Source organism: Lagopus leucura, unplaced genomic scaffold, assembly GCF_019238085.1.
Source record: "Lagopus leucura isolate 7727_CA_CO unplaced genomic scaffold, USGS_WTPT01 Super-Scaffold_100044, whole genome shotgun sequence".
Classification (NCBI taxonomy): Eukaryota; Metazoa; Chordata; class Aves; order Galliformes; family Phasianidae; genus Lagopus; species Lagopus leucura.
In genome coordinates, this window is record NW_024962291.1 from 2,049,239 (window position 1) to 2,074,589 (window position 25,351).

The window sequence follows — 25,351 nt, forward strand, 5'->3', positions numbered from 1 at the left end:
CCTACCACCAGTCCCACCACCTCCATCTCCACAGGCACCTCCTCCCCCACGTCCTTCATCACCGTCACATCTTCCACATTTTCCACCAGTTTCAGCACCAGTACTTCTATATCAACATCATGTTTCTGTAAAATTGGAAACAACATTTATTCACCTGGTGAGTTCTAGTAATTTTTTCAGTTTCAATATGTCTTCTCATTTGTAGTGTTTAAATTATTGTTGTTTGTATTCATTCTGATTTTTGTTGTTATAATTTCAGCGTTTGTTTCTTTCTGTTTTCTATTAATGTGACATACTCATGACGATTACACAATCTTTCAGTATCTTTCTCCACTTCAGAGCTATTGTGGAAATCCCAGATATAAACACCTGATCTTTTGTTTCGAGCAGTGTTTGTTAATAATGATTAGGTACTGAATAGATATTCTGTGACAAATATCATAAACTTAACAACTGGTACCCCATCAAATTTTTCATCACCACCTGATAAGGTCCTATATCCTGACCCTTGGCAACAGTTGCACTTTTCCCCATTTCTTCCTATTTTCATGGTTCTGTATGGTGTCATACAGCATTAAACACCCCTTTGCTCAGTTGGGACCAGCCTGTCTGGTTTTATCATTTCATAATTTCTTCTGCAACCCTAGTCTTCTCATTGGCAGGGCAGTGGAGAATGCTGAGGAATTATTAACTTAGTATAAGTACTGCTCAGCAGCAACAGTATTTTCATCCTAAATCTGAAAGACTGAAACATCGCAGTTTATTTGTAAAAATTTCTCTACCACACCAGTTTAAACCAGGACACTTCAAAATGTAATGCGTTGATCAATTTTGAAGAATTTTCATTTTTTCTTTTTATTTGACTGTATTTTTTCCCCTTTTTCAGGTGAACTGATTTACAGCACAATGGATAGTGATGGATGTAGATTTTATGCTAGGTGTAGTGAAAAATGTACAGTTGAACGCTACACTGGAGACTGTAATTTTACTACTCCATTAACCACTACATCTCCTCAGACGCCTACCATAATAACAACACATCCAATTCTTCCTCCAGGTTGTGTTTCTGGTACTCACCCTCCCCTACAGGTACATTGATTCCGCGTTATGATTTTTTAAATAACATCAGTGTTAGTTTTATACCAGAAAGGTGTAAGAAAGAAACAGTTGCCAATCTTATATATTTTGGTTGTCAGAATAACTCTTATTACCAGTCAATATATGGCATAAAATTTCTATGCATCTTTTTCCCTTTTTTTTTTTTTTTTTGTAAACTAAGAAAGAAAAGTACAATAATTTTTTGTTATCATTTTGCAGCTAGTTAAACATGCTTTTTAATGCACAGCATCGTATACATAACAAACCTTCTCAATGAAATAAAAAAGCACGTTTTCTATTGCTTTTTGATTCTTCACTGAGCAGAAAAATCAAAGCTAGTATAGAAGGTTACATCTCATAACAATATTAGTAAAATTCATACCTGTTTGCAAATTTCTGTGACAGCAATTTTTGTTCATTTTGCAGCCTGGCCAGAGATTCAAATTATCCAACTGTACAGAACTCATCTGTGAGGGAAACAACAAAGTTATAGTAAACCAAACAGTATGTCCACCTATAAAGGAAATTACCTGTGCAAACAAATACCCAGCAGTATTGGTACCTGATGAAAATGGATGCTGTTACCACTATGAGTGTCAATGTAAGTGTAGATTAAGGACTAAAATTTTCAAAAATAAGCAAAAGTTTGCACAGAATATAAGGGAATTATGTTTTCCCAAGGTTGCATTTGAAATTGTAGTATGTTCTTCTATATTTACTTTCATGTTAACACAAATATTTTCTCTATGCCAGGTGTCTGCAGTGGATGGGGTGATCCTCATTATATTACTTTTGATGGAACCTACTATACTTTCCTTGAAAATTGCACTTATGTTCTGGTGAAACAGATTGTGCCTAAATACGACAACTTCCGTGTTCACATTGAGAATTACTACTGTGATTCAAAAGATGGACTTTCCTGTCCTAAATCCATTATTATTTTCTACAAATCTGCAACAGTGAAGCTGACCCGTGAACTCCTGAACGGTGTGATGACAAATGTGGTAAAATAAATTTATTTTTACTTCTCTGTTACTGAAAAAGAGAAATAAGGTCCACAGGCCTTACAGTTTCTCACTTGAAATACAGTTTGTTAGAATATCAGATTATAAAGGTGAGAATTGTATGTAGTTACAACAAAACAAACAGGAGTTGGATATGATGCACAACAATACCAAGTTACGTATGATTATGAAGATTAGAAAATACATTATCATTTAATACATTAAAAGAATCAGACAGAAGCAGAAGTTTATTCTGAAGTTGTGTTTTGTTTTTTTTTGTTTGTTTGTTTTTTGTTTTTTAAACTCTGCATTCAGATGTACTTCAACAATAAGATTGTCCAACCAGGCTTTCACAAAGATGGCATTTATTTCTCCACACTTGGAATCAATATGATTGTAGAAATACCAGAAATTGGTGCAACCATCACCTTCAGTGGGCTGATCTTTTCTGTGAAACTCCCATACAGCAAATTTGGCAACAACACTGAAGGACAGTGTGGTAAGACAGATGTACTAATCATATTTTGCCCATCCTCCATAGCTATAGTTACCCACTTTGGCTATGCAAGATCATGATAGGCATATACATTTTGAAGTGTTTTCTGATGTCAGATTTGGGTTTTGGATTTTGACTGCTTTTTTCCTAAACTAAATTAAAACTCATACGACTGTAAAGAATCCTTGTGAAGTAGAGAATTTCATGAGCACATCACATGTAAACGTAGTATCAGCACACTAATGTACTGTGCATCACCGATGTGGCATATGAAGCTAACATACCTTGTCTCTGTTATCTTCCAGGAACATGTACAAATAACAAAAGAGATGAATGTCGCTTGCCAAGTGGTAAGATCATTTCTTCCTGTCCCCAAATGGCTCATCACTGGCTTGTTGGTAATGACACATCATGCACTGGAGTACCACCACCATCAATAGTAACCACACCTCCTGCAAGGCCACAGTGTCATGTTCCTGAACTCTGCAAGCTTATCATAAGCAAGTAAGAAAAAAAAGAAACAACCAAAATTGACTTGCTCTTTCTATACAGAAATGTTTCAGTATTTTATGAAATGGTATGAACTACAGTCCTATCATGGGATCATTGCTGAAAACATCAACCTAATATAAGGATATATACAATAAAAGTCCTTTGATAAAGAAACTGCTTTTCTTTAAGGACTTGTATCGCAAAGATAGCTGAGCAAGAATTAGAAAATGAAGGAGACAGCAAGCACTAAAGTCCATACACCCTGGGTTGTTACCACGTACATTTCTGTTATCTTTTTCCTTCTCTGCTTTCTAGGGTATGCTTACTCATTCTTAGTCACGCTATTAAAAGAAAGATGAAAATTTACATGTGAAGTGGTCCCTTAGTCCTGAAGGGAAAGAATTTGGTTACCAACCAGAAAAACAGAACAGACAGAAATGTCTTAGCCAAAGTGTCTTCACTCTTAGCACATTTTATGCAAAACATCGAATTTAAAAAAAAAAAAAACAAAAAAAAAAACAGCATCAACAAAGGCTGTTTTTTATACTTGTGTGAACTCTAGCAAAAGTTTTTTTTCAGCTGTGTCATTCATACAGACCCTCATCTGCATGCTTGCTGTAATGTCTAATAAGTTGCAAGCTATTCTATCCGATTTTTCTGTTCCTTGAGTACTTACAGCATTCTTTTTCCATCTATCTGACGCAATTGCCTTCTTCAAGAAATTTCTAGTGTCAGACTGATAAAACACTGTGTACACTTACATAAATATTATACCCACAAGCCTCTTTAGAAAAGAATAGAGCTTCAATTTCCTAGTCTTTCCATTCCTGAATCTATCTCCCACAGTAGTGGCCATTCATATGGTTAACTCTCTTTCTCATAATACATTCCTTTTGAAGCAGAGAGTAACATGCCATTAACTGGGAAAATGCCACGTGTGATCAGATTTTATATAATAACCAGTTTCCTCTGGTTTCTTTTCTGTCTGTAGAGTTTTTGCAGAATGCCATGACGTGATACCTCCAGAACCATTTTACAAAGGATGTGTTTTTGATGGATGTCGCATAACTGATGAATCCATGCAGTGTTCCAGTTTGGAGATATATGCTACAGAGTGTGCTGCTAGAGGTGTCTGCATTGACTGGAGAGGAAAGACAAACAATACGTGCCGTAAGTATTGCAGAACTCAAAAATGTACGAGTAAACCAGTAGTAGTTAGGATTTTATTGAGTAAGTATATGTTGCATCTTACATTTGACTATAGCATTTTACCTACAAAAATACAGAAATGTCCTTACTGTCAGAAACCCCCGATGTAGACAGTAAAGATAAAGTCACTTTTCTTTATATCTAGTAGATATATCACAATATCTTCTATCAGTTTTTGATCATTTTTCATCTTTTGTCATACAGCATACAACTGTCCAGCAAACATGGTATACAAGCCATGTGAGTCCATTAATTCTGCTACCTGCAGCCAAAGGTATGGAAAGACCAAACAAATGTTTATCTTTTTTTTTCCTTCTGTTTTTAACTACTTTCCTTACAAAATATAACTATTTCATAATTAAATCTCATGAATTTTCATTGTTTATTCAAAATTCATAGATATCAGTCATTGCTATAAATATGTACTTCCAGTTCCATTCAGCAAAATGCAAATTCATTCGTCTCCCTTGTATCTGACACAACAACCTTCTTTACACACCCCTCTCCAGCTTCACTGCAAAAACATGGCACTCAAAAACACATACATATATATATATTCCTCTCACTCCAGCTTTGTTGACCGTCCTGGCTATGGAGTAACTGAAGGTTGTTTCTGTCCTGAAGGAAAGACACTCTTGAGTGAAGACAGCAACATTTGTGTCTCTGAATGCTGTAAGTACTCTATAACTAGTTTGGGGAATGGAGATCTGGATTGTTAAAGAGGAGACCCGATTAACAATGGCAGGAGACTTGTCATCTTTTACATAGTCAGATCATGGGCAGATCAACTTTTTTAGGCTCCTTTAGTCTCTAAAAACATAATAATAAAAAACAGTAGTTTTTCCCCATCTTCCTTACTTACATGAGACTAGGCAAAATGGAAGAAATCTATCATTTCATATGAACTAGTCTGTATGTTCATTTTCTGGCTAGATTTATGTTCATGGTGTTTTTATTTCAAACTGCACAAACTTACTCCTTCTGTCAGTAGTCAGTGGTATAAATCCCCATTATTTATTTATTTTTTTTTCAGCTTGTAGAGAGCCAAATGGAGTATTCAGATGGGTGAGTATCGCTATCAAAATTACATCAATGTAATTTATCAAATACAAGCAGCTGAAGCAAGAGGACATTTGTTGTTTGGTGTTTCACAAGAGCAAACCAACATCCTCAGAACTGTCAGTGGTCTCTAGCATCTTCTCCTAATTTGTTTCACTTTAAGGGTTTCTTAACAAATCTAAAAGTACTAGGACCACGAAAAGGTTGATGTAATTAGCTAGTTAGCAATAACTGTATTTATGAATAAAACATTTAGAAGTTAAAAAAATTGTTTATTTTATTTATTTTTCATTTTCTTTTTGTATAGCCAGGAGAAAAATGGACAAAAAATTGCCAGGAATGTGTCTGTGACAGATCTACTCTCAGAGTGCATTGTACAAAATACGAATGTCCTCTGTCACAGCAAGTATCTTGTTCTGAACCAGGATACATGCCTGTTCAGACACAGATACCAGAAGATCCATGCTGTACCAGGACTGAGTGCTGTAAGTACTGTCTCAGTTCTTTATTGTGAGTAATATACTATACTTATTTTGGGGATCTACAGCAGTAATTTCTCTTGTTTGTGTTTTTTTTTTTAATATATAGTTTACATTGATCTTATAACTTTTCTCCCTCATACAGCTTTTTAAAGCCTTGCTGCAAAGCATCTACTAGATTCTTGAAAAGAACAAATTTAAAGATGAATCAATTTTACACTCATAGACAAAGGAAAGTAGCTGTAAATTTGTAATTTAATGTTTGAAAGGAAAAAAAAGAAAACCTGTAGCACTGCCACCACCTGAAACAACAATCAAAAGCTATTCAATATCTCTTATTTTTCAAAGACCAGCACAAATATTTTATCTAATCTTAATACATCTCTTGAACTTTTAAGAATTGTTCAAGAGACTGTCTGAAACTCAGAGAGCCATCAGATTTTCTGATTATTTTATCTTTGGAAGTATGTCTTTTCAAGCAATCATCACTCTATTCTTCTCAGCCAATGCTTTGCTTTGCAAAGGTTAGAAAAGCTCTTTCACTTTAAAATTAGACGGGCAAATATACTGAAATAGTTATTAAACCAACTTGTTTTTACTTAAAACACTGTATTTGCCTCACTGGAAAACTTCTGAAGTTCATGCCAAACAAAATTTAAAAATTCATAATTTGCTGTCTTCTTTTACATTACACAGACTGCAATACGAGCCTCTGCCCTGAGGTCACACAACAATGCTTAGAGGGACAGGAAGTAATTACAGTAACACAGCCTGGAAAATGCTGCCCTACCTTTGAATGCAGTAAGTGCCATGAAACTTTTTCAACGTGTTAGTCAGAGCTATGAATACAAAATCCTTAAAAGAAAAAGATGTAATTAATCAACATTGTCACATTGGGCCAAAAAAGTAGGAGTTTCTTCACATACTTCAGCTTCTTAAATTTTATACCTTGGTGACACTATCTTTCTTCCTTCTTTCCAGGACATGGCTGTGTAGTCAATGAAACCTACTATGCGGTAAGTACATAGAGTAACTCACTATAAAAATACAACTTCACATAGATTCACAATGAAACGTTTTTGAGACTCCTATTATAGATGCCATTTTGCGAAAAGGACCAAGATACTAATTGAGGTCAGCATATCAGCACCTTTCCTTATATGCAAAAGTATTATCTGCTCACCTGTAACATTAGCATAATTTCCTTTCAAAATGAGAAGCAGCATGGACATAACTAACAATAGAAACTCTGCTTAAACAACCAAAATTGAATTTAAGGATAGTTTAGCTGATAGATAGTTCAGCCTTGAATTGTCTGTTAGGTACATACTCACAGCAACTTGCTATTACTAATACCGATTTTTCTTCTGTCTTTCCCTAGCCTGGAACTGTGATTCCATCAGGCCCCTGTGAAAGCTGCAGCTGCTCCATATCCTCTTATTCAAGCCATCAGAAGTTTGCTGTCAAGTGCCAGCCTGTTACCTGTGACACCTACTGTCCAGTGGTGAGTGCTAATTTATGGTCAGTAATGCCTACCTTGCTCAGTTCAAACATCTGCCACTTAATCTCAGTGTCTTGGCTCAACAATATTCCCTCTCTGTTTCTTTCAAAATAGGGTTACAAGTATACAGAGGAACCTGGAAAGTGCTGTGGCACATGCAAGGCTGAAGCCTGCATAGTGGTCATGGAAGACAACACTACACATGTGCTTAAGGTAACTAGCCCTGCTGCAGCTCACCTTTGGTGAACTCTGTTTGCCTTTTAACTCGTTCCTTTCCTTGCCTCTATCACATTTTCTTACAGTGTCTTTTCACATATTACAATACTGCTTATTCAGATGAGGAAGGACTGACTCACCTAGCTTGAACAGAACCTTGAGCCATGAGGCTAACTGAAGCTTCTGGAACCAACTGTGATATTGAACAATGGCTTTCAGAGGTCTAAATAGAAAAATATGTGAAAGCAATGCCATCTTATTTGCCTTCAGCAAGAAAACATAGCACCAATTTTGCTCAGTTTTGTCTTTCTATGTATGGAGGCAGCTTCGGCTCCGAATATCCAATCTCAAGTTAGCTGGGAGCTCAAGAACAGAATGAGTTGGTGAAAACACCTGGAATTCTGCCATGTACCTGAACAGGACTAGGGCACATCATAAATTCTGACAGCAAAACCACTGAAACACAAGTCAGCCTTCACTTAAGCTATGCACACAAAAACCATGACCATAGCCACCTAAAATCACATCCTCTTCACTTGGTTAATGAAAAAGGTCAGTGAGCAACTACCAGCTGCCATTCAAGGACATTATTCAGAATAAGCATGCTGCAGTGCACAGCAATGATGAACACCAGTTGTGTGTTCTCACTTTCAGGCAAGACGCCTTTTATTCACCTTTATTTAATTTAACTACTTTCAGGTTGGAAAATTCTGGAGCCCACCTGGTAATAACTGTACAACTTACACATGTGAAAAATACAATGGTCAGTTCATTACAGTCATATCAAAGAAAAGCTGTCCCGCCTTCAACTCGGATCTCTGTGAACCTGTAAGTACTTGTCTACCAGCTCTCATGTTTGTTTGAAAAGATTGCAGTGATTAGCACCAGTGATAGCAAGATCATGGTATCCCAGAAAAATACCTACAAGGAGCATCACATGGGATGTAACTCCGATTTTATCCTCTCTGAAACTGTACCCCCATCAAATTTCACTTTAAAAAAACAAATGAAAATTTAAAATGGCAATATATCCTCACTGAGGAAATAAGATAGCACAGGGTACTAGGGAGAAGGGAAAAATATAATGCTTTGCATTCCTAAAAGTACCAGGTGTCTAGGAGCAAGAATATTACCAGAAAATAATGGGATTTTTATTCCTAAATTATTTAGGCTTATAATTCCATTTTTGGAAACCAATCATTAAGAGCAAAGGTGAAGGAAAACAAACTACTTCAGTTCACTTAATACACCTCAGGAAAGATAAAAACCAATCCCAGATATCTATACTGTCAGTAGTTCATTAACTGTTTTACACTGTCTGACATAACCCTTAATCTACACTGATTTTTGTACCTCAAAATATCCCATGTGCACTGCAAGCTTTATTTCTAAATTTTTACTACTGAGCTCCAATGATAACAAAGCAATTCCAGTCCTTTCAGTGTATGCTTCCAAAGAAGTTTTATTAAGTACTGAAGTAGTAGTTACGTGCCTTTAATATTTAGATCTGCTTGAAATTAGATTCCATGCCAATACAAAGAACTTTCTGGCACCAGAGAACCCTACAAACCAAGTTTTTATCATGCATATATGAAACCTGAGTTTTTTTGTTTTTTTTTTTCCCACTCCAGGACAGCATCAGGCTATCAGATGATGGCTGCTGTAGAGTGTGCTCAATCCCACCATCAGGTAAGTGATGGTAATTTGGGGTAAAAGCACAGTATGTGCCTTGTTAGCTGTATTAGTCCAACTTGCATGGCAGGAGCAAGGACAGAAGAGGTGAAAAGCCCAAATCTGGTACCAGTGTTTCCATACCACCTGGTAAGAAACAAACATTTAGAACCACCAGGTGGTATGGAAACAGAACATTTAGGGTCTTTGAAAATACAGATATGGTGAACTTTCCCATCCTGTACTGTTCAATATTAGCCTTTTAGTGAAATAGAGGACTACACCTATTCTCCAACTTCTACAAACACATTCTATTTAAGGATGATAGTGAAGCTGGTCCTGGGAGATGGGTGTGCACTGAACAGTTGCCATGGCACTGCTCTATATTTCTGCATCCTGCACCAATGCAGCATAAAGGGAATTTTCCACTCAATGTTAAGACAAGTAGCACAACCTATCATTTAGCCATAAGCAATTAAAACAGAAACGCACTGTGACATAACTTCCTATTTCAGCTCCATGCATCTTAGTTTTCAGCTAAGGATTGTCTATCATATACAAGTATCTGTCTATATATGCATATATTTTAACCTATCTATCTATATATGCACATATTTTAACTATTTTCTCTTGGTTTGTGGCAACATCAGGTTGCAAGAAGCATAACACCACTACTGTCATCAAATACCAAGGATGTGTTTCTGTACCTGTTGAGATGACATATTGTGAAGGCAGCTGTGATGCTTACTCAAGGTAAGTGGTGTAAAAGATGACTGTAATCTCCTGTCTTCTATATGTTATTATAACAGCAGAAAACACATTGCTAGTGATTTTCTACAATGTCTAACATTCACCAAGCCATCAACTGTTCCCATTACGCTAACCAGAATTTTTAACAGACATGGTGCTACATTAGCTTAATTATCTCAAAACTAACCAGATCTTAATAGACGATTAAGTGACTGGTCCCGAGTTTTGATCTTGCCTCTGTAAAAGTGAGGTTATTTGTTTCATACCAGTCTCTCATTTCGGACTGGCTTGATTTGTTATCTGGATTAGTTTTTTTTTGCTTTTCTTTTGTCTTAATGAATTACAGAATTATAGAATGGTTTGAGTTGAAAGAAACCTTTAAAATAATCCAGTTCCAAACCCCCTCCCATGAGAAGGGATGTCTTCCACTAGATCAGAATCAAAAGCTAGGTTTACCCATTTTTACAACAAAGAACAAATTCTGTGTCACCAAACTACTGGAAGAATGGTAATATTAAGACATATCCCCATGCACAACTTCTACTTATATTTAGAAATGTGTGAGAGGGCAGCAATATTTCTCACATAATTTCTGAATATCTCTCTTCTGTTGGTTTTGCAAACAGGTACTCTCAAGAAGCAAACATGATGGAACATAAATGCTCATGTTGCCAGGAAATCCAGACTAGTGTAAGAAAGGTGACTTTGACATGCAGTGATGGAACCTATCTTGATCACTCATACACCTATGTGGACCAATGCAGCTGTGTTGGTGCTGAGTGTGTTCCACAAGACATTGCCAACCAACAACAGCAAACAGGTGAAATATGAGATAAAGAAGAAAAAGGGAACGCAAGAAAAAGGGAACGTCTAAAATTAAAACTAAAGAGAAGCCAAATGAGTTGAACATAGATGAAAACAAACATTTGAAAGAAAGTGTCAAAAGCAGCTACAGTTTTTTACGAACAGATTATATTTTCTGCATACAAGCTCAATATGTCTGTCTACACTATGTCAGCTTTCCTTACCATTGTGTCTCATACTGTTTTTCATGACTTTTCTTTACACCTTGAGAGGTACAGTATAAGATCATATACTGTATACAAAACATATACAAAATTTTCATATTTCTTGTTTGTTTGTCTTATGAGAAGTGCTAAACCATAAGATTTAGACCACACAAAGTCTTTTATTAGAATGACATTGTTTTCAAGGCTTTCCTTTCATGGCACAATATAAATTGCACTGGTGCAGAATAAATATTACTCTGCAGGAAATCAAGTTTTGCTGGTCATTACATTCGACAACTACTTGACATTATCTGAGATTTCCTTTGATACACTGAACTATTACGGAACATTTCAATTTCAGTTCACTGAGACAGATCAAAAGCTAAAGTCCAAGAAAAACGAAAACTGTACCTCTGTTTTACTTTCTGTTTTGCATTATGGAAAACTTAGATTGCAAAAAGCCATATCTTCTCAAAGCTATAAAATTCAATGTTATAAACAATTTTTAGGGCATTTCCCTATCTATTCTCATGAGAAAGAAAAGAAAGAAAACAAAAGAAGAAAGAAGAAAGAGAGAGAGAAAGATACTAGAATGATAAGCTGCTGCATACTACTCTTTGTTTACATAACATCATCAGCATAGAAACTGTATGAAAATTTGGAATTTTTTTTTCCTTTGTGGTTAACTGTTTACAGAAGAAGTATATATATATATATATATATTGCCAATGGGGCATATGAAGGACTTTTGTAAACAAAAGTAATAATATTATATGTAAATTCTTTCCTAGAAAGCTTTTAAAAAGTTGTACTATTGCTATTTATTTTGTTTTTTTTGGAGAACTGATTTATTGGGCCATTTCTTTCAGAATTAACATTACCCCATTTTTTAGTCTTAGTCATATTATCTGGGTGTGGTGTATTTTCTTCTTCCATTTTGTTTTGGAATATTGTTTTATTTTTGTTCTTTATGAAAAAAAGTAATGATGATTAATAAATTGTAAGCATTTTACAGCACGTCTCCTCAGTCTTTTCTCTGAAACACTCCCTGCTGGCCCTATAAAATATTTGCTTCCCGCTCTACCACAGTTGTGTTTGAATAGCTCTACAGAATCACAGAATGGTTGAAGTGGGAAAGGACTTCTGGGTCCATCTAGTCCAACCCCCTGCTTGAGCAGGGACATCCAGAACTACGTCCACGTGGCTTTTGAAGATCTCCAAAGAAGGAGAAGTCACAACCTCTCGGGGCAATGTGTGCTTAGGCACTTGCACAGCACAGAAATATCTCCCACTAGAGGGAATCTCTTGTGTTCCAGTTTGTGCCCATTTCCTCCTGTTCTGGTACTGGGCATCACTGAAAATAGCCTAGCTACATTTTCTTTGCAACTTCCATTCAGGTATTTATGGACATTGGTGAGATTCCTTTGAGCCTCATCTTCTCCAGGCTGAATAGTCACAACTCTCTCATCTTCTCCTCATAGGAGAGCTGCTCCAGGCCCTTCAGCATCTTGGTGGCCCTGTGTTGCACTATTTCAAGAATGTCCAGGTCTCTCCTATAGCAGAGGGCTCAGAACTGGACACAACATTCAGTGTGGCCTCACCAAGGCAGAATTGAGGGATAACCTCTCTTGACCTGCTGGCAATACATTGCCTAATGCAGCTAAGAATATCAGCTGCCTTCAATAAAGGCACACTGCTGACTCACGTTCAACTTGGCACCTACATCCTTTACTTCAGAGCTGCTTTCCAGTTGGGTGGCTAGCTCCTGGTGCCTGGGGTTTTTCATCCCAAGGTACAGGATTCTGAAAGTGTTCCAAGTATATCCCTTTTGATGCCATCAGTAAGTGAGATTTCAGTAAGCAACAACATTTTGGGTCCGTATATACTTTATAAATCTACACGTTCTTTACCTGACTGACAAACTATTCAAAAACCCCTAAGCCAGTTAGTTTCATATCTTAATGCCTACAGAAACATACATAAATCTCAAACAAACCTGAAATTGCACTGTTGCAAATCAACAAATTCTAAGTTACCATGCAGCTTTACTTTGAACTAGCTACCACAGATTTGAGTGTAGTTTGTATATTGACAATTTTTTGCACAGTTCACAAATGACTAAATGACTTCCTGGGCCAGTAGGGGCAATAGTAAATAAATAAATAATAATAATAATAATGAGCTTTGCAGTTTGGACAACTCAGTAACAGTTGTTTCTGACTTGTAACATTTGGGTAATAATATAGGCTTCCTGCAGATGCAGATGCCTGATAAGGCTGCTTTTCTCATCTTTTAAAGAACAGGATCAACTTATATACCTCCCAGTCAGAAGTGAGCATTTATTTGTCCCAGAGGATCACTGGTACCTTCTTACCTCCTGCTGGCAAAAATCTGCCCTAAGTCCTTCCAGCTTTCTACTGACAAATTGTCACTTCACTTTCTGCTTTTTGGCTTTTCTGAAAACTTCCTCTTCCCAGTTCTTGGACTTTTCTGCTTCACAGTGAGGCTCAGGTGGTTTACTGCACATACTCCTCCTTTCCTCTAAATCCATTAAGCTTCCCTATGCAGCACTACTCAAGAATTTGTGACCAATTTGGTGAGTGACAAATTCTCTGAACTTTTCTCCCAGGTAAACTGGGAAATTATTTTTCTCCTGCTCATTCTGCAGAAGGGAAAAGCAAATTCCATCTAGTATAAAAATTTTAAAAATAGAAAAAGAAGCAAAGGAAGGGACAGACCCAGGTCCTGGCATGAAGAAGCAAGGAGGCAAGGATACAAGAAGAGGAACCCTAAGCAAAGGTAAATTATGGAGGCATGCAGAATCTGTTCTCGTGTGGCTGAGGACACACTAGAATCCCTGCCCTGAAGAAAGAAGGAACAGTCCCACATATACAGTTCCAGTGGTGAGAAAGATAAAATGGGGACTATCAACTAAGGAGGAGAACAGAGGTCACAACATGCTTTGTGCATGAAAGAGCAACTAGAAGGACTTACAGGAACTCCCAGATCAGCATTAAACAATACATAGAGTAGATGAAAAATTAGGTGCTACTAGTATTATAGGCTCCCTAAATTTTCCTTTGCATAAGAGCTATCTTTGTTCAGGGATACTACTGACACAGATTGGGTAATAGCTCCAAAGTAAATAAATAACTCCTTTCTAAAAACTGGGATGAATGAGATCAGTTGCTTTCTCATAAATAAATATTAAAGTCAATAAAAAATTAGGCGATTGGCTTAGTAGCCCTTTACTGACACAGATCAGAATAATGTGCAGTTCACAGTGATCTACATTACTGTGAACAATAATATGCATTATACAAACACTAACACTAGAGGGCTCTAGGCTCACAATTTACAAAGACTAAGGGAAGAAGTGCTCATTCCACAGGGTTTCTTTGAATGCACTTTGAAGTAAGCAAGGTAACAACTATTGCCTTGGTTTCCAGTCATTATGATAAACTTTGCTCTTCATTATTTCATGAATCGATGGGCATTCATTCTAAACAACATACCAAGACTTATTTATCACTTTTTTTTTTTTTTTTTTCTTACCTGGTCATCTTCGGAATACAAACAAATCACAAAGAAACCATTAACTTTGCACAAAACTTTTTCACAAAAAACATTCAAAGGCTTTGGGTCTAAGCTCAGTATTGTCTGTCCAAGGTTCTTCCTTGGACATTCATACTTTTGCCCCATTCAGGACTTTTGTAGCTTAACTATTGCACGACCAGATTATTTTCTTCTCCCTTTTCTATGCACCATTTAAAAATTCAGCAGTATAAATTACTAATCACTAAGAATGACTTTTCAGTTATATTTTGTAATGATGAATAATATATCTGCTCAGATTTACCACCTTGGAGTCCCACCTGAAATAATTTATTTGAGTGTTAAAGCACATGACAGCCAGCTTGTGAGCAATATAGTAGTTATGAAAAGACTTAGGTCTCTTTATTACCTGCCTGTTAATTCCAAACAATTGTTAATAAGAAATATGAGAGAAGTCTGCAATTTTGTTTTGATTTCACAATATAGAAATCCTGGACAAAAAGTATCTCTGAGCAAGACTCACAGTAGAACATAAACATTCAGAAGGACTTCACAGAATCCAGTTTTTTTCTAATAAACAAAGAATAGCCCTTTACCATGTCAGCTTACCATTCATTTATTAGATCTGCTCTTACATTCTTCTCTGAAGAATTCATCTATGCCACCATCTTTATGAAAGGAACAGCAGACTTGAGGGAAAAGGAGGGCCACCAAAAAGCATATGTTCTTCAGTAAGCCATCAGATGGCACAGATTCACATGTGCCTTTCACAGAATCACACACCGAATCACAGAATGGCCTGGGTTGGAAGGGACCTCAAGGATCGTGAATCTCCAACCCACCTGCCACAGGCAGCAGCTATCAATTTAATACTACAACAGGCTGCCCAGAGCCCCATCCAATCTGGCTCTGAACACCTCCAAGGATGGGGCATCCACAACCTCTCTGGGCAGCCTGGTCCAGCACCTCACCACTCTCTCTGTAAAGAACTTCCCCCTGACATCCAACCTAAATCTTCCCTCTTTCAACTTAAAACCATTTGCCCTTTTCCTGTTGTTATCTACCCTTTCAAAGAGTTGACTCCCCTCTTGTTTATAGGCTCCCTTTAGGTACTGAAAGGCTGCAATGGGGTCACCCTGCAGCCTTCTTTTCTCCAGGCTGAACAAGCCCAGCTCCCTCAAGGAAGCCCTTCCACAATACTGCTATACTAAAATCATCACAGCCACTGTTGAGTCACATCCTGGGAAAGTAAGAAAACTTCTACTCCGTTGCTCCTTTGGAGACCCACCAAAAAAAGTCAGGTAGCAGAGGGAACATAACAAAATGTGCACCTCATGGGAGTACTTGATCTGACAGACTGCCTAATCATATTAAACGTACAGACTTTGTTGTGCAATGTGTCAGCCAATATCTTTGTTTATAATGAAATTACCGTAAGTTTTCCTGTGATAAAATCGCACCACAGAATTGATTTAAATAATCAATCAAAAACTTACCTGGCAACAAGGAAGACATCAGATGAACAAAAGACTATGCGAGCTTCTCTAATCTGTCCTCTTTTCAGCTCAGCATACAGTGCAGAATAGCTGAAGTCTGCTGAACTCCCGCCAAAATTCACAGAACTTAAAAACTGTCTTGCTTCAGACTCAGTGAAGCCATTTTTGCACACCTGAAACAGAAATTCACACAAAACAGCCATCATAAGCCAGAAAGCCAACAAACGTAGCCTGCATTCTAAGACATGGAAAACCATAGGATGGTTTGAGCTAGAAGAGACCCTATGAGGCCATCTGGTCCAACTCCCCTGCAATGAACAGGGACCCCTACACCAGACCAGGTGCTCAGAGTACAGTCCTGCCTGACCTTACGTACCTCAGAACCGAGCCAGCATTGCTCTGCCGCGGATATAGCAGCAGGATGACCACTTAGATCACAGCAAAATAACATCCGTGCTATGACTAACCTCTGAGACTTTCAGGAAACTACAGAGAGGCTTTTTCTCAGATGTAACTTAGTCCCTACTGCCATTAAATAACAAAGAACTGAGCCCTGCACAACTCCTGGAATACCCACTTTTGCAGGGTTAAGGGGAAACAAGAAGGGATTAAACAAATGTATTGGAATGTGTCACATTTGCCCATAACGGAAGAGAAATTTGGGAGGGAGGAGACATCCACTACCTCCAGAGATCTTCGTGCATGCTAAACACAATCACGGCTGCCGGCAAACGGAGGTTGTCTCGTTCCCAGGGTCTATCCTGAAACCCGCTGCACTCCACGAGGGTTCTCAAACAAGTACTAAGAAACACAGCACGTAACCCTTCCCGCCCGCAGCCGCACGGTCCGCCATCTTATGGCCACAGCGCCGCCGAGCGGCGGGAAGGGGTTTCACGCCGCTGTATCTGAGAGTGGGTCTGCCAGTGGCTCTGCCGCTCCCTCACGGGCGTCAAGCCTGGCGTAGGCCTCGGGCAGGGTCTCATGCCTACCAGCGACTGTGCAGCACCCCCTCGCCTTGGTGTAAGCCGGCAGGCACGCTGTGCCTCGGCGCGTGGCTCTGGGACGGAGGGGTGGCATCAGGCAGCGCTGTGGCCGCGCCTCGTGCCATGCATGCAGCGTGCCTGCAGCTCCTGGGGCGGCGAATCAGCAATCGCTCCTCTCCTGAGGAGAAAGGCAGCGAGGTATGTGCTAGCAGAGGTACTCCTACCTTGTTAGGAAACCTCTTCTGAGAGATTTGTGTGTTGTGTCTGCCTTGTTTCTGCTGAGCCTTGGTCTTTTTTAATTGTCCCTTTCTTTCCTTAGTTCCTCCTCCCCAGCCCCTCTTTTTTTTTTTTTTTTTGACAGGAATTTGGGGTGAAACCCATCCCCTCATTCAAGCGGGCACCACAAAAAAAGAGTACAGCCTTCTCACAACAACGTGATGTAGCAGAAACTCACTTGCATAACAGGTTTACTTGCTACCTCAGATGTACAGGGGAAGTTAAATGCAATGGGTAAAGAAGCACTGGTGGCAAAGCTGCATTAGTGTTACCTTGTACAGACACCTGTGTGCCTTCACAGGTGCCCCTTGCCTCTGACTGGTGCCCATTTCTGCTCCATTTCAGGGCAGTACAGGGAAGGCTCAGAGCCTCATTCTCTCTATGTTCCCCTCTCTAAGGCATGCTGAGCTGTGTTCTAACACTGCTGAGAATCTCGTGTCTCGTATTCAGGCATTCTGACTGCAAAATTGGTGGCAACCAGTGGGTTCCTTGCAAGGAGTCAGCAGAACATTGACATCTTAGTAAAACAACAATTCTGTCCTTTCTTACATTTCTTGAGGCTATGATTTTCCTGTTATTTGTTCTTCATTTTATTCTTAATATCCATTGTATCATGCATTTTAATGCATATTTCAACAGTTGGTTATATTGTATTCCCTGTGTTATATGATATGGCAACTGACTGTTTCATTCTTCTTAATGACATGCCTATGTTCTCTTAAGGTTTCTAAATAGATATTTTAGGCATATTATCTTTAAAAATATATTTTAAAATAAAACCATACACTTTCACTTTTCTGAAGAAGCTGAAACCATGTTTTTGGTCTCCTATAAAGATTGCTAGCTGCTTTTACATCCACAAAGTTTCATAGCTATGCCTTATATATCTATCAGCAGTTACATAGTAGGTGTATCTTGACAAAGTTAAAATTCTATACAATACAATAACAAAAGGAGTCTTTTATGTGATGCTACAGATTATTTTGCTCCTTTCTCCTAAAAATTTGGTGGTAATCTGGGATATGACTCAGACATTTCAGCTGTGTTAGGCAGTCTGCTTTGAGCTGTACATATGTCAATTCTCACATTAAGAATACTTTCTGTGCTTAGTGCACAAGAATGCCAAAGGGAAAAGGATCTACAAGGAAAGAATGCATTTGTTGTTTCTGAATCAACCAGTTTCTTTCCTCCTACTTTCAGTAATCATTCTGGAGCTACTCTTACTTCTCTGAAATCTTTATGGTCTTTTAAGGTCGTAGGTAGAATAACATTACATTTATAAGTGAAAATAGTAAGTTGTAAGTATAGATGGTCCAAATTAGAAAAATCTAGGCAAACTTTTCAGTGCACAAACACTTGTATCATTGACATTTGAAGAAAAGTCTTGCGATATTTTACAGTGTTATAAATAAATGAAGTTTTGCTTCTTCTATGCCACTAGAGACACTCTAAGCTATTTGTATCATTACTGTAAAATAGGTATGCTAATAAATATTAAAGGGAACTTGTTGGAGTCATTCTCACTAGCTGTACTGGTGCAGTGGTATTTTTAAATTCCCAGTCGAGCATATGTTTACACATCACTGTATTGCATATAACGCACATATGCAACAACCATGTAGACAAATTGAAAATGAGCAGTCAGCATTTTATCTGTAAATGCTTTCTGGCAATGCTCCTGTCTCTTGGGGGACTGTTTTTAGCAGAAAGGATTGCTCCCTGTGATACTAACCCTGGGGGAACTGGGGCAGTGGTAGTTGCTTATTTCACTGAAACTTGTTTGACGTTCTGTTTCTTCAGAATCCTCCATATCTACCTATGCTTGTGACATCATTGGCTGCTGTTAGCAGACTAGTGCTTTTTCTTACTGGAAAAGCTGCTTTGTCCTTGAGTTCTGCAAAGGTTGAGAATCATTGTCGTTTTAGCCCTGTTAATAGATCTATTCATTTTGACAAAAGCTTAGATAATTATCAGGCGTCACACAAACTGAATCCATACCGAGCAAACAGTTAGACAGGCTGCCATTGTGGATGACTTGTGTTACCTTCAGCCTTGTGCCTAAAAACGTCCTTGAGGTGTGGTCTTGACTCAGCCTGAGCACAATGCACATGCTGACAGATCAGAGCCTTGTAAAACAATCACTAGTAGCTAAAGTAAATCTTCATCAAAAATGTACTCTGTAATGAAACGATCACAATATAAGCAATCAAGGCATTCAGTTTGGTAGCCATTTGAAGGCTATGGGAATACAGTACAAAAACTAGGAGTTTTGGTTGAAACATTTCTGTAAAAATCTTGTAATACTTTGAGTAAAAGCGAATCAGTAGCAAAGGATGAGTCTACTCTTTTCTGCCTCCCTTTGTTTTTTCCCTTTTTCCCCACTCTCCACTGGGTGATGCCTTTTTCTATTTTCCAATTCTGTTTCATTAAGAACATCCACTTTTGGAGGGCATGGATTATTGATTCTTAGTTGCCAGCTCGGCAAACTTCTTGAGAGTTTGTTAAACTCTAAACTCACCAACAGCTCTGTTGAAACAACTGGGATTACTTGTGTCTGTAATGTCTGATTACACTTAATACCCAATTCCCTTCCACATACTTATTCAAAAACATAGTGTGAGAACATATACATTTCAGAATAAACTAAACGCTTGCTTTGGCATTAGTGTTACCCTAACAGCTAAGAATTCTACTCACACAGATCAGGATTTTCCTGTCGTAGGCACTATGCTCTGTGTCAGTTCTTTGAAACGCTGCCATACATGGTTTACCAAACTGCATTAGAGTTTTATTTTGCTTACATCTCTCTTCTTTGTCCTATTATTATTTATCTAGGTATTTACTAAGCCATGGTGGTACTTGTAGTAGAATGGCGTACAATTATGCTCTGCTGTGCTGTGCAAACACAAAACTTGAGAATTCTTGGAGATAAAATGTAATATAAAGACACGGAAGAGGAAAAACAGTAATAGGCATCTAAGGTTACATATGCTATTTATGAAGCTTAAAGAAAACAGCCAAATACCTGAAACTGAGATTTTGCTACTTATTTCTGTAGCAGAGCAACCATTGCTCTGCTAGTTTTAGGACACTGGTCCCAGTGTTCATACAGTGGTTATCAAACGGCTGGGAGATTAGAGCTGGCTAGAGATGCAAACTTTTCTTAAACTCCAGAAAGCAATGTCATTTAAAGGAGATGGTGAGATACAAGGATGTCCGCACACCACCTCCAAGACAAATAAAATTCAATAGCATGACGTCCTTTCCATGGCTTGCCCAGAACAGCACAGAATACCAAGATGTTTAACTCTTTCCATTACAAAGGCCAGTAAGTATCTTTAGTTGTGTTTAATTTATTCAGAGTACAAACAGCTTTTATTATTATCCCATTCATTTTTTCCCCACTTCCCCATAGTCATTCTCATCTTTCTCACTTACACGTACATTTATCTCTAGCAATTTTCTGCATTGTCTGCTCACTTGTTCTTCCTAGGCATTCTCCCTTTATGTTTCCCCTGGTCCTACTTCCTCTCCCCTCTCTTCCTATCAGTGCTTCCAATTTTCATCTGCCATTGTCTTCTATAAGAAGTAATCATCTTGTAGCCCAGTGCTGATGGCAGCAGCAGCAAAAGGCAAAGGATAAGGAACTGCGAAGATGAAGCTCATCTGCAGTTATCTACTACAAAACGTCCCGAAGAAAGTGAAATGGGTCAGTCTTCAAGGTCTTCTAACTCAGAGATTGAATCTTCTTAGTTTCTATATTGACTGTAAATATAATCTACATCCCCTTTTAAGTTAAAAGTAGTAACAAAGCAAGCAAACAAACAACAAAAGGAAAAAACCATACAGATGGTCAACCCAAAGTCATCACGTTAACACCCCCTCACTCATATGGTTTTGAAATATAGGGGGCATTCACCAGAATCAATCGCTTTGTGCTTGCTCACTTCTTTCCTTGACATCCATTGTTGGCCACTGCCACAGATTTTGTATTGGGTTGGATGAACATTTCCTCCCATCTCAACTACTGTGTTTATTCTTATGATAAATGAAGAGGGTGAAAGTAGTTCTCACGATGACTAAAACTAGCAACCACTTAGCTGTGGTCCTTACATTAGTTCTGGGAAGAAAACAGAAAAGGCCCAACATATCAGCAAACCAAATAAAGATGGTCTTAGGTATTTATCAGGAAGGTTTCCTAGTATCCAGTTTACTTTTCTACATAATTATAGAAAGGTTAAGAGTTTGAGTTGGCATTCAGTAAATGCTTTATCACACAATAGAAATATTAAGATCCTTGAGCTGAAAAAAATTGTACCCTGGAATGGCAACAGAAGTTACACTAACGACTTGAATACTGATAAATTCTACTGAGGTAGTTCTTTGCTTTGCAAATGTAGTTTTCAAGATATCCCTTTTTACACAGAAGCAAGATCTTCCCAAATTCCCATATGCAGCAACACCTTGGCGTGTTAAACAGTATGTCAAGCAATTTGTTCTCTCGACTCATTGTGAACAAGTGGATCATTTTGACTGCAGTATTTTCATCTTTGAAAAATATCTGATACAAGTAGATCATAAATCTGTAAAATGTCAACTAAATGATTAAAAGGCTGACAAAGTTGTAGCAATTGGAAAAAATTATGTTGGCCTGGAAAAATGTTGTTTTAATCACATTTGACAGTAAATCTTTCATATGAAGGATACAGGAACAGATCAAAACTGGTCAGTTACGCTCTAGCTAATGTATAACTAATAGTTCAGGAGTTCATATCAGTAGATATGCAGTCATTCAGGTTCAAAGAGTTGCCTCAGGACTTAGGATGGGAAGCATTTTGCCTGTTTAGCATGCCCGTCTGTAAAAGGATATGATCATTAGCAAAGTATACGTAATTAAAGAATTAATAAAATTTGTGTGAGCTCCCATGGAAGTTTCTTCATGTGAGGCATGAGTAATGTTCATTATAGTTCCAATTCTTACCAAACTGTGAAGAATAGAGGATACATAAAGTCAATCACAGTGAATACAAATGCTAATTCTTACAATTTAGCAAACTAATTTAAGAAAGGTAGTCATTTGTACAGATCTTTGTCATCACTTTAATTATCTGGATCTCTAAACCACAGAAGAGATACCTAAACACAGTTCTTTTCCCAAAGTATTCTTTGTTAAATCAATTTACAACATACTCCTGCCTCAGCCCGCAGGAACAGCTTTTCCACATAAGCACTCAGAGACAGTTAAATGAAAAAAGGTCTAAGGAAAATGATTTTTAAGAGAAATTTTAGTTCAAAACTGACTGAATTACAGGTATAAGTGTTCTTACATTCTTTTGTCTTTGCAAGCAAATATTAGTTAAATTAGTGACTGATTAGCAGATACGCCCAAAAGAACAACGATGAAAGCTTCCTGACGCTCTTTGGTTTTGAAATATAATACGCCAAATATTCTACTCCATTCAGAAGTTTACATGGTTCTGATCCATATATATTCTAGCAAATAATTCCCAGTGTCTTCTTGGGGGAAGCTAATGCCTCTGATGTACAGAATGAACTTGTTCAATTGTTTCATGAGTGGTCAAACTGGAAACTCTTTCCCAAAGCCCTGCTGTACTTGTCCTGCTGCATGCAGGATGTTGCTTCTATTCAGAGCAAAATAGCACAAAATGGAAAAACCCACTGGATTATCCCATGTATTTATACTGCATGCACTGTGATTGAGACCACCAGAGTCTTCTCAATTAAGGTGTGTCTGGTGTTAACCTAACAATACGTTTTCTTATGTACAAGAGTCCCAAAAGATTCCCTCAAAGTTGATATGCTTATAGTCAAACTGAATACAAGAGCTAATATATTTTTATATATTTTCTGATAACATATATTTCAACACCAAGATTCTTACTGTGAATTACATGCTTCATGCTCAGACGTAGGCAGGAGTATCCAGCTTTTGCATGCTAAGAATCTTAGATGAGTTGCAAGTGGTATCAAGTGCAGTTCAACTGCTTTACCTATCCCATCAAAGTTGGACTGGGAGAGTTGTGCAGGTTGTCTAAAGCATTTCTCTTGATCTTAAGCTGGACATATTGATTTAAATACAACAATTTGAATATATTGATGAACAATTAATTAGCTCAGCATGTGCAATGAGCTACATCATCATAGGATGACATTGGTAAGGGATGCCCTAAGAAACACATAACAAAAATACAGACATCTTTTTTTCAGTTTGATGGGAAATTTCAAGGACTTCTATGTGTGATGCTATTAATAAGCTACTTTAAATATTTACTTATCGCTGATATGAAAAAAAATAGAGTTAACAGGTTTTGAGTAGTTCCTCTAGCTACAGTAAGCTCCAGCTAGGAACTGTTATAATCAGAGTTGGAATACGTACCTTTATGGAACACAAAAGTATTTCTGCTTCTCCAATTCCTTTCCCACTATTTCCTGTTCTCTTATCCACATATAATAGGGCCACGAAGATGGTGAAGGGCCTGGAGCATCTCTCCTATGAAGAAAGGCTGAGTGAACTGAGTCTGTTCAGCCTTGAGAAAAGGAGACTGAGAGGGGACCTGATCCAGGTCTATAAATATCTAAGGTGTGGGGGGCAGAATGGCGAGGCCGGACTCTTTTCAGTGGTGAGTGGAGACAGGACAAGGGGAAACGGCTGGAAACTGCAGCATAGGAAGTTCCGCACAAACATGCACAAGAACTTCTTTACAGTGAGGTGACGGAGCACTGGAACAGGCTGCCCAGGGAGGTGGTGGAGTCTCCTTCTCTGGAGATGTTCAAGACCTGCCTGGATGCCAACCTGTGTGACCTGCTGTAGGGAACCTGCTTTGGCAGGGAGGTTGGACACGATGATCTCTGGAGGTCCCTTCCAACCCCTACAATTCTGTGATTCTGTAATGCTCCTCTCCACATTCCCCTTTCTGAAGGACAGGACAGGTTTCTGCAACCGGAAACAGTGCTGGAGGGGACAAGAGACTTCTTCTAGGAGTGAACGGCAGCCTTACATCCACAGATTTTTTTTCTATGAAAGGTCAGAAAGTATGAGATATTTATGTATGAAGGGACTTATGCTGCAATAGGCAGTGAGTTCTGGAGTACTAATAGCAGTGCTATTAGTAGTAAGGGTTGAGTTGGAAAGGAAGTTGGAAGGCTGTTTGGTAGGACAAGGGATGAACACAAACAGCTTAGAGCTGGTGAGGAGGTTGTATGCTGCCTGCAGATAACAGGCATAGGAGTGAGGGCAGGAGAATGCAGCTGAAATGTGTGGGAAAAAGTGGTAGATGAAAAACTGGACATGAGCAGGCAGCGCACACTCGCAGACCAGAAGACCAACAAGACCTCACTTTAGCACCCACAACAAAACTATCTATGTTATGCTTTTATTTACAAATCAGGCACTTCCAGCAGTTAGTCTGTGTAAGACTTTGTGTAGCTTATAAGTTGGTCTCCTACTATGTATGAGCAGTAGAGAAGGAAACGGAGCAAAAGAGTCATGAACTAAAAACAGAGTTGTTGAATTGCTGTTTGTCTGCTCAGGATGGATACCAGGTAACTTCCATCAATCAGAAGAATACCGCAGACAAGGAGACAAGGGATGATAAGCTTAACTCCTTATGCAGAAGTTCAGCAGAGCTTCTAAACTTAGTCAGCACTGTAGGAAGGAGTCAAATTTATAGCCTAGTCCTTGCATAGAGTCTACAAACTGAACTGAACTGAACTGAGTTACCTATCAATATCAGCATAAATTTGGTCTGCCAACTGTTGAGCTATGCACAGCACTGATGAGCACACTCATATCTGAACAGCTTTTCGTGAAGCAGATTCTAAAAAGGCAGCACTGAGAAAGCCTCACTATGGAAGGAAATATACATGAAAATGCATTCAATGACAGATTCTGAAATAGACAGGAGTTGTAAATGAAAAGTGGAGAGTGCTTTGGAAAAAAATTGTGAAAATGAAAGGCTATGTGCAATACTGTGGCATCAGAAATAGTTATGCTAAAGCTTGTAAAGAAAAACAGAGAAATAAACTTTATCTAAGT

At 38.2% G+C, this 25,351-nt stretch overlaps 2 protein-coding genes across 2 annotated transcripts in view; both read left to right on the forward strand.

The window, feature by feature from the left end:
- The window catches only part of MUC5AC (mucin 5AC, oligomeric mucus/gel-forming), a 36,591-nt gene extending 24,915 nt beyond the window's left edge, over nt 1-11,676 (forward strand). Inside the window, exons 32-50 of the mRNA XM_042884471.1 lie at nt 12-157; nt 887-1,089; nt 1,525-1,699; nt 1,852-2,102; nt 2,418-2,601; nt 2,904-3,102; nt 4,082-4,260; nt 4,504-4,573; nt 4,871-4,971; nt 5,333-5,364; nt 5,666-5,843; nt 6,534-6,638; nt 6,819-6,853; nt 7,219-7,341; nt 7,453-7,551; nt 8,254-8,382; nt 9,186-9,243; nt 9,876-9,978; nt 10,602-11,676. Coding sequence (XP_042740405.1) covers nt 12-157; nt 887-1,089; nt 1,525-1,699; nt 1,852-2,102; nt 2,418-2,601; nt 2,904-3,102; nt 4,082-4,260; nt 4,504-4,573; nt 4,871-4,971; nt 5,333-5,364; nt 5,666-5,843; nt 6,534-6,638; nt 6,819-6,853; nt 7,219-7,341; nt 7,453-7,551; nt 8,254-8,382; nt 9,186-9,243; nt 9,876-9,978; nt 10,602-10,806 — 2,575 coding nt within the window. The 3' untranslated portion in view covers nt 10,807-11,676. The remainder of the gene's footprint in view (nt 1-11; nt 158-886; nt 1,090-1,524; nt 1,700-1,851; nt 2,103-2,417; nt 2,602-2,903; nt 3,103-4,081; nt 4,261-4,503; nt 4,574-4,870; nt 4,972-5,332; nt 5,365-5,665; nt 5,844-6,533; nt 6,639-6,818; nt 6,854-7,218; nt 7,342-7,452; nt 7,552-8,253; nt 8,383-9,185; nt 9,244-9,875; nt 9,979-10,601) is intronic.
- A 5,466-nt stretch (nt 11,677-17,142) lies between these two features.
- The window catches only part of LOC122187194 (mucin-5AC-like), a 43,703-nt gene continuing 35,494 nt past the window's right edge, over nt 17,143-25,351 (forward strand). The window contains exons 1-2 of the mRNA XM_042884473.1: nt 17,143-17,217; nt 20,899-21,004. Coding sequence (XP_042740407.1) covers nt 17,143-17,217; nt 20,899-21,004 — 181 coding nt within the window. The remainder of the gene's footprint in view (nt 17,218-20,898; nt 21,005-25,351) is intronic.